The sequence below is a fragment of the Drosophila mojavensis genome, unplaced genomic scaffold (genome assembly GCF_018153725.1).
Source record: "Drosophila mojavensis isolate 15081-1352.22 unplaced genomic scaffold, ASM1815372v1 contig_231, whole genome shotgun sequence".
Taxonomy (NCBI): Eukaryota; Metazoa; Arthropoda; class Insecta; order Diptera; family Drosophilidae; genus Drosophila; species Drosophila mojavensis.
This window is the reverse complement of record NW_025318772.1, coordinates 42,568-57,549: the sequence shown is the minus strand read 5'-3', so window position 1 is coordinate 57,549 and position 14,982 is coordinate 42,568. Positions and strand designations below refer to the sequence as shown.

Sequence of the window (14,982 nt, the reverse complement as noted above, 5' to 3'; positions counted from 1 at the left end):
TTTAAGAACTATCTATAATTTCTTAATATAAATTTTGATTTTATGTCAAGTTTTACGGCACTGGAATAAAAAAAAAAACTAGACTAGAGCTCAATATATACAAGATACAATTTTTGAAACTATATTATTAATATTTTAATTTTAATATTTAATATTAATTTTAATATTAAATATTAATATTAATATTTAATATTAATATTATTAATATATCCAAATAAAATTATTGATTGAAATTATGAAAATATTATTTGGGATATATCAAATCTCATATCATAATTCGTTAAACATTCAAAGGACTTACCGTCTTGCCTGCCTGGGTATGGACTGCGTCCAGCATACGGGCGCCTTGTGTAACTGATGCATATTCCTCGACGATTTGTAGGTCAGATCCCCGCACTCGGTCTGCCAGACCTGCAGGTTGCCCTCGGCCGGATAGAAGGTGTACAGGCTGTGCGTGGCAGAAGCAATAACGGGCGATGCATTGCCATTGCCCTCCACACCCACGCCATCCACCCCGACGCCCGCCAGCGGCGACAGCGTGGCGCTCGAGATGGGCTGCACGAGCAACGCTGGCTGTCCAGCCGCGGCTGCTGCGGCGGCTGCAGCTGCCGCTGCCGCAGAGCCTGCGCTCGATGCGCCGCTCTTGTAGTTGAGCATGCGACTGTTGGCGCTGCCGCCACCGCCGACGCCGACTCCGACGCCAACGCTGCTGCTACTGCAGCTGCTCACATTGCCATTGCCATCGTGCTTAAGGATAAGACTGCTCGGATCGTAGCCATGACGCTGCCTGGCAATCGCGTCCACCGAATGGGAGCGCATCGCGTGACGCGCAGGCGGCGTCACATGCAGGCGACGACCGCGCCGATATCCAGCTGCCGCAGCCGCTGATGCGCCGGCGCCAACGCTTACCCCGCTGGTCAAGCGATGATTGTGAATGGTGGCAGCGGCGCTGGCAACCATCGGCTGGCGTTGCTTTTGATATTGCAGGCGCTGCTGCTGCTGATGCTGATGCTGTTGTTGTTGTTGTTTGAGTTGCTGCTGCTGGTGCTGTTGCTGCTGCTGATGTTGTTGCTGCTGTTGTTGTTGTTGGTGTTGGTGATGGTGCTGTTGCTGCTGCAATTGATCCTTGTAGTAATCGCGACGTTGCAACTGCGGCGCGGCCAAGCTAAGTGCGCCGCGTTTCTCTGTCAGGTTGCTATTGTTGTTGCTACTGTTGCTGTTGTTGCTGCTGTTGTTGCTGCTGCTGTTGTTGCTGCTGCTGCTGTTGTTGTTGCTGGCACCGCCCGTTGCCGCTGAACTGAGCTGCGCCAGCTTGCTGGCATTGTTATTGCTGTTGTTGTTGCTGTTATTTATTTGATGCTCTGAATCAGTTGAAACCCGATCCGGATCACTTTCAAAACCTTCATCAAGGGATCGTGTTGGACTCAGTATGGGCTTGGAGTGCTGCTCCAGTTTAGTAGACGCAGACATGTCCACTTGCCAAGTTAGCTGCGAGCTATGTGTATGTGTCTACGAAATTATTTGTGTGTGTGCTGTGTGTGCTACACTTGGCAACACTTTGCTATAAAAAAAAACTATGCACTTTATTGCACTTGTTGCTATTGCAGTTGCTTTTAATTTGCCAACACTTTACAAATATTACGTGTTTTTATTTTTTATTTTTATTTTATGTTCACTGCGAATGTCGCGCCAAAGTTCGAGATTCGATATTAAATTTTGCTCTTGCTGTGTTTAGCTGCCGTTCACGTCTGTATCGCACGAAAGTCGTTCACAAACTGTTCAACGACAACGGCGCAAACTGTCGATGGCCAGCGACAGACGAAAGCTTCGCGCTCGGCACTTGTTACGAGTCGGTGTAGTTGTTGCTGCACCTGCTGCGTTCATTCGTAGCGGCTCTCTGGCCGCCGTTCAAAAAAGAGAGAGAGAGAGCGAGAGCGAAACTGAGCGAGTGAGTGAGTGAGTGAGAGCACGCGCCGCCAACAGCTGTTGACTGCTGTTACTGTCGTTACTGAGGTATTCGCGAAATTTCTGAGTACTGGGCGAGTAGCTGTGAAGGTTGACTACGCATGCAACGGGACTGGGAGCAGGAACAGTTAACAGGGCATAGCTCACACTTTGACTTTTTGGCGCACTATGTTTATTGTTGCTGGCATTTTAAAGTCGTATGCTCTGTTGTAAAATGTAATTAAATGAAGAAAAAATTTAGACAAGTTACGGAAATGTTAGGTTTATGGCATTTAAAATAGCTATAATAAAAGCAGTAGGGACCTTTTAATTAAAATTGTTTAGCTTAGGAAATGTAATCAACACACCAAACATTCACAACCAATACTAAAACCGAAAGCCAGTCCAACTTTTCTGGACGCCACTGTGCTGAGTGGCTCAAGCTACTCTTCTCGCTCTCGCTCTCCGATGCACACACACACAGACACAATACGAACTCCAACTCATTCGCGCCATAAAATTTTTATCAATGAAAACAGACGCTACAGCAACAACGACCGGCACAAAACAACCGCAAACAAACAAACAGTTGAAAGCTCGAGCAACAGCTTCGCAAAGCTTTCGGCACCTGCTGCATAGCTGCATTACGACTAAGCCAGAGAGTATCAACGAGAGAGTGAGAGAGTGACCAAATTTAGTGGCTGCCTACGCTGGCGCTCGAATTTATTGTGGTTGTTGTTGTTGCTGCTGCTGTCGCTCGCTTTGCCGTTGTTTTTTCTTCTTCTTCTCTTTTGTTGTGCTTGAAGTGTGCGCTGCGCTTGCGGCCTAAAGCAACAATAGCAATGCAGACGGCCATTGCAATTTGATGCCGTCAAGCAATCGATGTTGAAGTGGAATGCCCTTACTTTGATTGATTTCCGGGTGCTGCGGCGTTGACGTTGACGGCAGCGTTGACAGCGGCAGCGGTTTCATTTTTCGCCAGCGAAAAAGAAAAAGTGACCGAGACAATGGAGAAATTGCAATTGGCAATAACAGCAACAGAAGCAATAGCAACAGCAACAGCAGCAGCAACTAACTGGCTGAGAGCGGGTAACGATATTATGCCAAGGGGTCTGGCAAGGAGGCTTGAATTATGAGAGCTTTTCAAAACGAAGTTCAATAAAAAAAGCTCAGGTAATTATTGTTTAAACTTGTTTTCAGAAATTTTAATTGGACTATTTTCGTTATTTTGTTTTATATATGTATGTCGATTCGTTCGACTTGGTTTCTTGCAGTGTAGCTGCAATTTGGATGTTGTGAATGCTCTTTTTTGTTGCTTTTGCTTTTGCTTTCCTGCTTGTTGCTCTTGTTTTCTTTTGCAGCGGCTTCCGATAACGATAATCATAACTATTGCTGGTGCAACTATTGTTGTTGCTCTTGCTGCTGCTGCATTGGTTTTCGCTTTTCTTTTATGCGCTCATTTATAAGAAAATTTTAATAAAGTTGCCATAGTTTTATTTTTGATTTTTTTTCGCTCCAATTTTTTTTTTTTTTTTTTTTTTTTTTGGATAAGCATAAACAGTTGTTGTTGCTGTTATAACAGCAATTTAATAATATAAATTTTATAGTTTGAACACCATAAAAATGTAGATCTTAATTGTGTTTTCGGGCTGTTGCTTGTTATAGGATTACGTGCCGGTATTTTGATTTTAACAGCATGCCCCACTAAACGCCGCTGACCTGCACTTCGCAATTGGATCGAGCTGGACTTGGACCTTAATGCTTACCGTTATAGTTAGGCAACAATTCCAATTACAAACACCCCATAAAGCTCAGCTCACGCGTAATGCACTCAACACTCCATAAGAGAGCAACAGATTACATTACCCACAGCTAGTGCGAGCGAGCAAGCGAGAGAGAAATAGAGGCGAAGATAGGGCGATTGTGCGAGAGAGCGAGTTAGAGACTGGAAGTTAGATGCTCGTATAATGCTTTATGATGGCTGTGGGTGTTTCATTGTTGTTGTTGTTGTTATTGCTTCTGCTGCCACTGCTGCGATTCGTTTGTGGTTGGCGGCCCAAGTTCAACCGGGTTCACGACTCAAGCACAGCCACAAAACTTGTCTGTTAATGAGCAGGCAACAACAACAACAACAACAGCAGCAGCTACAGTAACAACAAGAACAGTAACCGAAGAACAGCAATAAATCAATCAAAGTGCAGTTAGACTAGTTCGGTGTTTTATCAAAGCAGAGTTCTTCAATTACAAAAGCGCACTTAAATTACACTTAACAACAGATGAAAGTAATTTAATTTAATCTGGTTTCAAATTAAAACGAAATGAACAAAAAAAAATAAATAAACAGCGACAACAACAAACTTTTTGTTTTTGAACAATTAACTGTGAAATAATTTGTGTTTGTCTTAAATACAATACAGATGCTATCTGTATGAATTCTGAATAAATTTTAGGTCAATAAGTATCATATAATATACACATATATTAAGTAAATAAATTGACAATTTAATTTGCAAATTATAGAATCTAATTTTATACTTTTAACCAAATTTAACTTTTTGCGATTATTCTGATTTGATTGTATATCTGAAATAATTATAAGCATTTATAATTTTTTAAAATATTAAAAATCATTTCTGATCCCATGTGTTCATCTATGTTAAATTTGTCAGCTATGTTGCATCTTTATCTTATCTAACAGGAGCTGGAACAAGGCAACAACGATGACTCAAGTCTTTGTCCATTTTCAATCTCTGCCTCTCTTGGCATCTCTGGTGGCGTTGTTGTTGTTGCGGCAGCTCCTATCATCTGTTCTGGCGGCTTGCTATGCATCATCCACAGGCAGCCATGCATCAATTGTTGGCAATAAACAACCGTCAAATGTTTACAGCCAGCGTAAAACCCACAAAACTGTCTCCGACGTTTGTCAACATGGGCGGCAACAACAACAACCACAACAACAAGAACGCCACGAGGCAACGTGAGGTGGTATTGGAAGAGACGGGTGCATGGCAGCACCAGTTTAATTACAACTCTACTAGTTATGACAGACGCAGCCAACAACAACAACAACAAATGTCACATAATTTCCACAATTAAAGCATAAACTGAAGCAATGTAGCAGCAGTTGCTATTCGGGAGGCATGAGCTGAGAGTTAGGGGGGGCAAGCAGGGGCGGCAGACACTTTGGCAACAGGTGCAACAGGCTGGGGCTGCTCAAGCTGGCCTGAGTCTCAGCTTTGTGGCACACGCATGCGTAAAACGGTTGTTTGTGGTTCTTGTTGTTGCGTTTGCTGTGGCTGTTGTTGCAACGGCAGCAACATGCATGAAATTGTTTGCCTGGCACAGACAAGAAACGCGCGACGAAAGGCACACAGAGCAGGAGTCGGTGACGGAGACGGAGACGGAGACGGAGACATGTTCTGCCAGTCGCCCGTTGCACGTCGAACATTGCAACGTACCCCGCATCCATTGACTGCGACAACGATAACAGCTACACAAGCAGCCAGCAACAAGGCGTGAATGCCGTAAGCCCCACTCAGCTGAACAGAGCTACCAAAGGCACACGCACAGTGCTTCAGGGCGAACTAAAAGGAAAAGTGTTAAGGCCCATCCCAAGGATGCGAGATTGCGTAATAAATTTTAATTGACCTGCAGCAATTTAATTAGAAATCATTATAGAGGCAACTGAAAAATCAAATAAACTGTAACTTTCTGCAGTCAACAGAGCAGCTATATAGCCATAGCATGTTAATGTTAAATATCGATATACATATATATAGATATACACATATGAATGTATGTATAATAACATTTACATCAATCATATGACTGTGTTATATAAAACTAGGCAATGGTATATGACTATAATATGTTAATATTCTGTAAAGAGACATAAAACTGATTTGAAATAATGCTAATACATATACATATGTATATACTTATATAATGCTAGTTTTATCTATTTTGGAGTGACTATTAATTTTTATTAACGCGAGCCTTGATTTAGAAAAGGTTTAGGGATTTCACAATACCCAACATAAATAAATAAACAAAGCGGTTATTAAAATTTTAAAATATTCATACATTTATCATATGCAGCATAACCAGTGTGCAAACGCATCTTGGAGGCTTTAACATCATTACCGTTTGGCCATGGGCCGCTTGCCATTGTAATTGATGTTGTATTAGAACATCATTTACGCAATTGCCACAGTTTGCAGTTGTTATTGTAGTTGTTGTTGTTGTTGTTGTTATTGATGTTGCTGTTTGTGCTGTAATCTGGTAGCTGATTGTTGCAAGTCTGAGCTGATTTCCTAGCTGGCGTCTTAAAATTTATATCGCCTAACGATCGTTCGATAAAATGAGAGAAAACGAGCCTAGGCAGTTATCAAATTGCCCACAAAGATGCGATTTGAGGAGTTTAGGTAAATGGCAATAGATTCTGAACGCAGTTATACTGTGGGCTGTTGTTGTCCCAAACAACCTTGCCGCAGGCATTGCTCATCGATCGGCATTAAGAGTAATGGCCCAGAACGCCCAGATGGAACGGTCATGCTGTGATTGCTTATAATACCCAGTAAATAGCAAAGATGGTATGTGAAAAATGATGTCCAAGTCTAGGCAATTCGGATAGAATTTTACTAAACAATTGGATTCTATGAAGTACATGGTAATGTTTAGTATTACATATGTAAGGAATTCGCTTAAATTACTTTGGTGAGTAGCATTATGTAAAAATAATGTTGAGCTACTGTTAAGATTATGTATATCTGACGAGCTTGAATTGTTTAGCATAGTATTATGCCCTAAAAGATTTACAAATATGAGCTTAAAATACTTTCAGAAACTTATGAATTTTTATAGTGAAAAGATCGCCTTTCTATTAAGTCAATACGCACCACCGCCACCACCACACACTTGGCTGTTGGCTAATCCAAATAGTTAATTCTTTTCGATTTGGCGCTGCATTGCACACACAATTTGCCCCAGCGAATGTGGCCCAAACTCCAAATGGTTCGCCCAAAAAGGCGGCCCAAAAGACGAAACACAATGCCGCCACCGCCCAGGAAAAAGCGAACCAGCTTCCAAGCTACAAAATAGAAAAAAAAAGCAAAGCAAAACAAACAAACCAACGCAGCTAAAGCAAAGCAAAGCAAACCGAAGCAAGGCACCGACACCGAATCAAACTGAGGCAAAGTCGACGCAGTGGGCATAGCGCCATCGCTGGCCATGATTGCCAAATCAAATAGCCCAAAACGCTGCGGCACGAAACGAGGCAACATTTTTTACGCTTAAATGGCAGATTGTTAAAATAACAGAGGCGGCAACGGCACGCAAAATTGAACAACGGCAACGACGGGAACCAGAAGGAACCACCAGCAGCACCAGCACCAGCACCAGCACTAGCATCAGCACCACCAACAGGTGCAAGCCAAGATTAACGCAAAATCAAAGCGGAAAAACTGACGTTGCAAGCCATGTGGCAGACGGCAGACGGCAGGCAGCAGGCAGCTGTGGTGCGGACCGTGCCACCAAGTTGCAATATACTTCAAGCTAGAACATTTACCTAAACCTTATGTGGAACTCGCGAAAAGGAATGCTGCTAAATATTCAGTAATTTTTCCATAAAGAAAAGAAAGCAGCGAATTTCTTAGTTAACAAATATTAAAAGAATTATCATATTTTTTATTTAAAAGATTAACAGGCATAAAGTTATATTTTAATTTTTAATGCTAGCCCAAAAGCACATTGTCATTTATTATTCACATTATTCATTTATAAATACATTCATATTATCAAGCAAAATGCATCTATAATTATGGAATTTTTAAGCAAGACGCTAAATGAAAAATATTTTTTAAAAATTAAAAAATTAATAAATTCATATTTTCCAGATATTCTGATGATGTTAAATTTAAATTCTGATTTTTGATTTAAATTCTGATTTTAATTACACAATTTTTACATTTGTTGCTAACTCAAAAGCTGGATTCAGTTAGTCTCATAAATATTTACAATATTTTCTCTCTTTATTTTAAGCTATTCTAAATAAATGATAACCGACTAGTTTTAGCCACTGTCGCTCACATAGGGGTTACGCTTTGGCACATGCAAGTTTGGCTGGTCGCTTGGCGCAGTGGGCTTCGGCTGTGGCCACACTTAACTCCACTTTCCTCCCAGCTCACGGTTGCAATTGCTACCGTCGCCTGTCTGAACAGCTCCATGGAGTCGGAGTCGGGCAGAGCGCGCGCGCGCATCTCTTTTGACTATATCATTAGAAGCATCATTAGAATCACTTGGCAGCGCCGGTTCGGGCAACGCCTCGAGTGGATTTTGCTGCATAATTGTTGAACGACTCCATGCAGTTAGCTATTGCTGGCAGTTTGCGCACTTGTGTCGGCTCTGTCGATATTTGTTTGCTTTTTGCTTTACTTTTGCATGCCACTTGCATTGCCTTGCCTGCCTCATCCCCTCTCACTTACCCCATCCACCATCTCACATCTCCTCCTGCCATGCCCTTTTGCTGGGCATTAAACTTTTGATTAGCGCTTCCAAGAAACCAGCAAATTAGCCAACAGACTCGAACTTCAAGTGAGAGAGCTCTAACATGCACAATGCTATTTTGTTTCACATCTGTTTACAATTTACATTGTTGCCAGCTTTTCCGGCATGAAGAAATTTTTTGCTTGGTTCTTAATAAGTTACAAAAAATATATATGAAGGTAATTTATTACAGATTTATAAAAATGATATATGTTACAATTGAGCTATGAATTAAAATATAAATATTAATAATATTATTTATTTTTATATATATTATTTATTTTTTTTATGACATGCAACCTTCAGAGATAAAAATCATTCACATTTCTTAATTATGATGCGGTTTATGTTTCTAATCTAAATCTGTCTTAAAATGCTATGGGAACCACGAGCCACACAAACAAACAAAAAACCAACAATAACAACTACAACAGCGCACATGGGAACCACCACAGCTGAGAGAGCTGTAGATGGGTGTGTGGTGCAGGCCTTGACTTTTATTTGCGGCATCTCATAGCAATAGAATTGCCGCACGTATCATCCATTTAGCGGAATGAGCTGCACAATTAACATTGGCAATATTAAATCAAGAGTTCTAATGCATCAGAGTGGTTGAGCTTGTGGTTGTGGCTGCTAATGATGCATAAGAGTTCGTTTAGGTTTTCATATAAAGGCCCAAGCAAGTGGATATGAGATATGTATCAGATTTCACATGGTTGCAAGACAAAAGACTTAGGACACGAACTTGACAGTTGGGTTTATCAGTTAAGCGATAAGTCTTGTGCATCAGTCGCTCGAGTGCAATGACACCGGTTAGCTGCAACGCGTCTTCATTTGCGGCTTATCAGCTGCAGCTGCTGCTGCCAACGTCGCAGTCGCAGTCGCTGTCGACGACGATGCCAAAGCCACAGCCAGAGCCACAGCCAACGCCAACGCATTTGGCCACATTTATTTCCTCATTACGAAAGCCCGGCGCACAATTTCACCCAGCGCAACAACAAAAGACAACTTTAATGTTAATTACGTGATGCTGCAAGGAAGTCGCGACACACGCTGGCAATTTGCATTTATTTCTGAGTTTTCCTATATCCATTTTCTTTTTCTTCTCTGTGCGGATTTGTTTTTTAATTTTTTTTTCTCTTAACCACGAAAATTTCGTCTGTCATGTGGCGGGTCTCGTCGTGCTAAAGAAAGTGAAAAGCGTGGAAAGTCGACGTCAACAACAACAACAAAGCAACGGAAAGGTGAAGATGCCAGCCTACCGAGACTAGCCTGCCCCAACCTGCGCTGGCCTGGCCGAGAAGTCGTGGGTTCACAGCGGTCAGCCAATTGTCAATCGCATATTTTATGGCCATCAAGCGACACCTGGAAATAACTGCAACTGTGCAGCAACAACAAATTACGCAAGCTTCGATGCGTCTATTGGACACACACACACAAGACTTCCTTAAGCCAAGTGACGAGCCAGAGACAGCCAACAAGTTGTATTATGTTTTAATCACTGACTAAAATTGTATGCCAAATATAAAGAAATGAATGCGGAAGCACAGGATGAAATGCCGCATTGCTTATGCCCAAAGGCTTACTTTCTGAAGAGCACATATATTATTGTAATTTTGAATACAAGCATAAGATATACAACAAACCCATCCTCCTCAACTTGCGGCTCTAAATTCTAATCATCTTCCAATTTACCATATGTAAATCTTAAGAAGAAAAGGTTGAAACCTGAAAGAAACCATGAAGCTACATTAGCAACCAACTTGGGCCTAATGGGAAAATAACTTAAATACATAAACTTAATGAAAATCTGGATTTATATCCAAATTAAATTAAAGTCAAGTGTGACAGATTGATTAACAGATATATGTGACGAAAATATTTGAAGCTATTAATTAAGTACTAAAGCTAATACGAATTACGCACTGAGTGACCATGGAGTTTGAGATGAGCGATCAGCCATTAGCCAAGCAGAGCCCATCAGCCAGCAAGTCTCTCGTATCTCCCCTCTACACCTACTCCTCTTTCTCTCTCTCTCTCTCTCACACTCTCATTCTCTGGCTGTTGGAATTTAGTGCTAATGCGTACAAGAAAGAGGCGTGGCAGCCAAAAATAACAAAGTGCTAATAATTTCGGCGCAACATTATGGCCAAGGGGCCTATCAATAAAACTCTCAGGCTAGTCGCGACTACCCAGCCCCAAAGGTAAGCCAAGCGTTGGCTCTGACTTTTGCTCTAAGCAATTTGCATTTAAATTTAGTTTAATTTTTGTTTTTTTTTTTTTTTATTCGTGGTTTTGGGGCCTTCTCAATGGTTTTCCTCTTTCGATATCATTTGAGTTCGTTGCACACAATTTGCCAGCCAAGTTGATTAGCTTTGTTCGTGGCATTTTTTCGCCGCTAGCTGTGGCCCAACATTGGCACATGTATCTGACAGATACACGCGCGTAATTAACTACTTTAGAGATACAAAGATACATACATGTCTACTAGATATGTGGTGTATATTGCTGCTGCTGTTGCTGCTCTTATGGTCGAAGGCTGACAGATAAATCACATAAAGTGCGCCGCATTCGATGCCAAAAAATAATGCCAAATGATTTGTAACAATAAACAATTCACGGTGGGCTGTACAGAGATAAAAAAAATATTTCTATACATACATAAATTCATATGCTTTTGGCATATATATTGAGTTTCGACTTTGAAGATGACCATTTACTGCGATAATTACTCATAAATATATTTTCATAATTGTGTCAAGGATGAGCGGAAGTGCTGCCAAATATTCATTGTTGCTTTGGGTAGTTAAACAGGCTGTCTTTAATTTGGATTGATTAGTTGATTGATTGATTCATCCAATGTGGTCTTAATGGGCGTTTAATTGCAACCAACATTCAAGAGTTTCTTTCACAATATTTAATCCATCGATTGTTTAAGTAGCAAGTCCATTATGAATTTGCCTTCAAAATATTCAGTAGCTTGATAATGGAAAAAATAGTAGTAAGATTTTGATGGAATAATCGAAATGAATTTTGAAAGACTTTCAGCTGAAAATTCAATATTCAAAATGTGCATAATTATGAGAGCGATCAATAAACATCATCACATACTTCGTTCGTCTATATGCAACTCCTCTATTGAAAATGAAAACGTTGCGAAAAGCGATATTTGCGACAGAGACAATCATTTGAATCACAGTTTAGCAGGCACTGGTGGCGCACCAGGCCAGGCATTGCACGCAATTACCAGGTGAGGCAAAACACTCTGAGAAGAGCAGCCCCTTATCCCCACCGGCCACTTGGCCACTTGGCTGGCTACCTTTAGCCAATTGCGGGGTAATTTGCAAACGCACAAAAGCGCAGGCCGCTGACGACCTTAATTAGCGGGCATAGCCAAGAAACCGACTCGTAATAGGCAAACGCACATAGAATAGCACGTAGATGCACAGCGTATGCCAGCACCAGAGCCAGAACGGCATCCAAAGACCAAAGGAAGGGCTAGATGCCAGTTCTTAGAAACCAATTAAAGCGCCAGCCGCTGCACAGTGAGGCAAGCTCTTGATGATAAACTGAATAGAGGAATTCTTATTAGAAAATTTAATGCGCTTGGGAATATTTTGTAGTTAGTATAAAACAAACTTATATTTTAAATTTTCAAAATTAATATTCAAATTTTATATAAACATATATATATATAATATTTAATTTATTTTATTTATAGCTCATTTTAATATTTTTACAAAAATTATAAGTAGAACACCAAGTCTTTTATACTCAAATCTTAGTGATATTTACCGTTTAATGGTCTTGCTATCACTCTTCGCATTCCTTCCATACATTATTCAGATTTTGTTGCAGTTTTCATTGACCTTTGCACCACTATGCATTGCACAATCTTTTGATGGGCGACGGCCAATGGAACGGGCTACAGTCCGCTGCAAGCCTCAATTGAGATATTATGAAATCGTTTTGGTCGCCGGTCGCTGTCGGTGCGTGCGGTCGTCCGCTAATAGAGACGCATCCTCCATCCTTCCTGTTGGCCAGCCACTCCGACTCCAACTCCAACTCCAACTCCGTCTCCGACTACGCCGGCCAGGCCGTTTGCCTTGTTAATGATGTGCCGTGCGCGCATTTAAATAAAGTGCCGCCCATTATAATGAGCCGTGTGCGTTGTTAACGTCTGTTGTTGATATTATTCGAACTCATAAAGGAGCGGCCCCAAAGTCCCTATCACAATCTCTTCGGCCGCATCTAACGAGCGCCCCATAAAATGCGCCAAAGTTTGCACATCCACTAAAAGGAAAGGCAAAGGGTTCGCCAACTGCATAATTAAAGTGCGGCAGTAAATATTTTGCGAAACAGCCAGCACACGCTGGGCTGCTGGTATGCGATAATTATGAAATTCTTCTACTCTTTGAATATATGTAAAAAAATGTTGAATGTTGTTGTTGTTGAATATGTTTGCTGAATTCCGAAGTATGCCTTAGAATAAGCCATTAAAAATTTAGGTAATCAATACGATAACAAAATAGAGAAAAATAAAAAGAATTAAGATAATATCTAGACTGCAAAAGGGGGCAGAGAATCGAATTCCATATTTCTATTAAGCATTGCAAACGTTTGTTCATTTATTAAACTCTGGAAATATCTCTCTTACTCTATATCACTCTATTTCTCTCTCTCTCTGACTTTTACCCCCTCTCAGTCACTACTACTCTAAAACTTTCGCCTTCTGTTCAGATCAGCTTTAAATTTCAGGCATTAATTCGCGAACATTTGTCAACGAGTTTGCGCCGGAACTAGGTGCATAGCTTACCGCAATTTCACGGGCCCCCCTCAACATCAAAGCCAGCTCCCTCTCCCTCTGCGAGCCCCCTTATCAATTTGTTAAACATTTTCCGTTGTCGCTGGCAAGCCAATTAATCAAACAACTGCCAACAAGTGGCAAAGGAAAAGCCTAAATAAAATAAAATATAAAAAAAAAAAAAAAACAACAACAAAATGTACCCCATGCTGCATGCAACCCGACGCGTCGGCTACAAAGAGGCATAAGCAAAGCTCAGTGCATCGCTGCCATTGTAGCAGGCGGCAGATAGGCAGAAATTTTGGAATTTATATCATCAATTGGACGCGAAGCTGTTAAGATAGATGCAGATGCAAAAATATGCGGTGCATGGCGAGCGTGCAACATGTGGCAAATGGGCATGCAACATTGTTGCACTTGGTGCCCTGCACTAACGACATTTGCCATCTGCCCATGGTCATGCCACATTCGAAATGATAAGCAATAATTGAATAGATTGCAGACCATTTCAAATGGGGCAAATGGAGCAAATGGGGCGTTGCGTATATATATATGTGTGTGTGCATGTGTGTAGTGTCTAGCAAGAGGAAGTAGTCGATCGAAATCACAGCCATAATTAGGCCTTAGCACTCTGGGCTGTGGCCAAGTTTATGCCAATTGCTGAGCATTTGTCAAGCGATTTGAGGCCGATGACCACACAGGCAGACTCTCTTCAAGCCAGTCGCTCTCCAACTGTGGCCAAACTGTAGACTCATCCCCGCCGCTCATTAAGGCTAAGGCATAAATATCTCTCAGTGTGCAACACCTTTTCAGCTTTCGTTGCGACAAACCGTTGCGTTGCAGTTTTTGCCTTAATTGTTTCTATTGCAAAACTTTCTATCTTGTGCATTTTCACACTGTGGAAATGTGCGGAAAACTGTCTAATAACTGTTTAACAGCGAAAGATGAGCATGAAATCCCTTTTACCAATCGGGGTTCATAGCTTACAGCTTTCACTTGACTGAGTGTCATAGCAAGCAGCTCGTGTCGGAGGCGGCCAAACAATCTCTAATCCTTTGGGCAAATGAAATTATGAATCAACACAATTACGGCCCATATTATAGGGTATATCCAGAAGCTTCTTTCGAATTAATAGCTGACAGACACACTGACAACTCGTCTATAATCCAATAATGCCATATATTAATTAATAAGTATGTTTTCCAGCTATCTCACAATTTCACAATTTCCACTTCGGATCCATCATTTCTCACCTGGGTATATTGACTTGAGCACTTGGTTGTCTTAACTTTCGGTTTCAGCAAAGTATTGCGACTTTCTTCAAAAGTTGGCTGACTAGATACCAGACCAGATCTCCCTCACATAATACCCTCTCGGCCCAACTGTCGCTCTCTATGCGCTGCTTGCGCATCTGCCGCTAATCAAATCAAAGCGTTGACAGAAGAACTTTCCACCTGAGTAAAAGTTGCGTGCAACTGGACAAATGCATCGACTTAAGTCCAACAACAGCAGTAAGCCGGTTGCATTTAGCTGTTAATGATCATTAAGTGCGTAAGCCAAACAGACGAAGTAAATATAAGTCGAAACCAGACGATGGAGTCGTATTCACTTTTTGGCTTGGTCAACTATTAGACATTTTGTCCTAATTACGCAGCCAAACCGAGACAGGCTAAAGCTCTATATATGTATAT

The 14,982-nt window shown here is 41.3% G+C and overlaps 1 protein-coding gene across 2 annotated transcripts in view; it reads right to left on the bottom strand.

The window, feature by feature from the left end:
- LOC6574452 (myb-like protein I) overlaps positions 1–1,797 on the bottom strand; it is a 50,857-nt gene extending 49,060 nt beyond the window's left edge. Inside the window, exon 1 of one of the 2 annotated variants that reach the window (XM_044008014.1) lies at positions 302–1,797. In XM_044008014.1, coding sequence (XP_043863949.1) covers positions 302–1,470 — 1,169 coding nt within the window. In that variant the 5' untranslated portion in view covers positions 1,471–1,797. The remainder of the gene's footprint in view (positions 1–301) is intronic. The other variant, XM_032733753.2, reaches the window with a different exon arrangement.
- Positions 1,798–14,982: the final 13,185 nt, after the last annotated feature.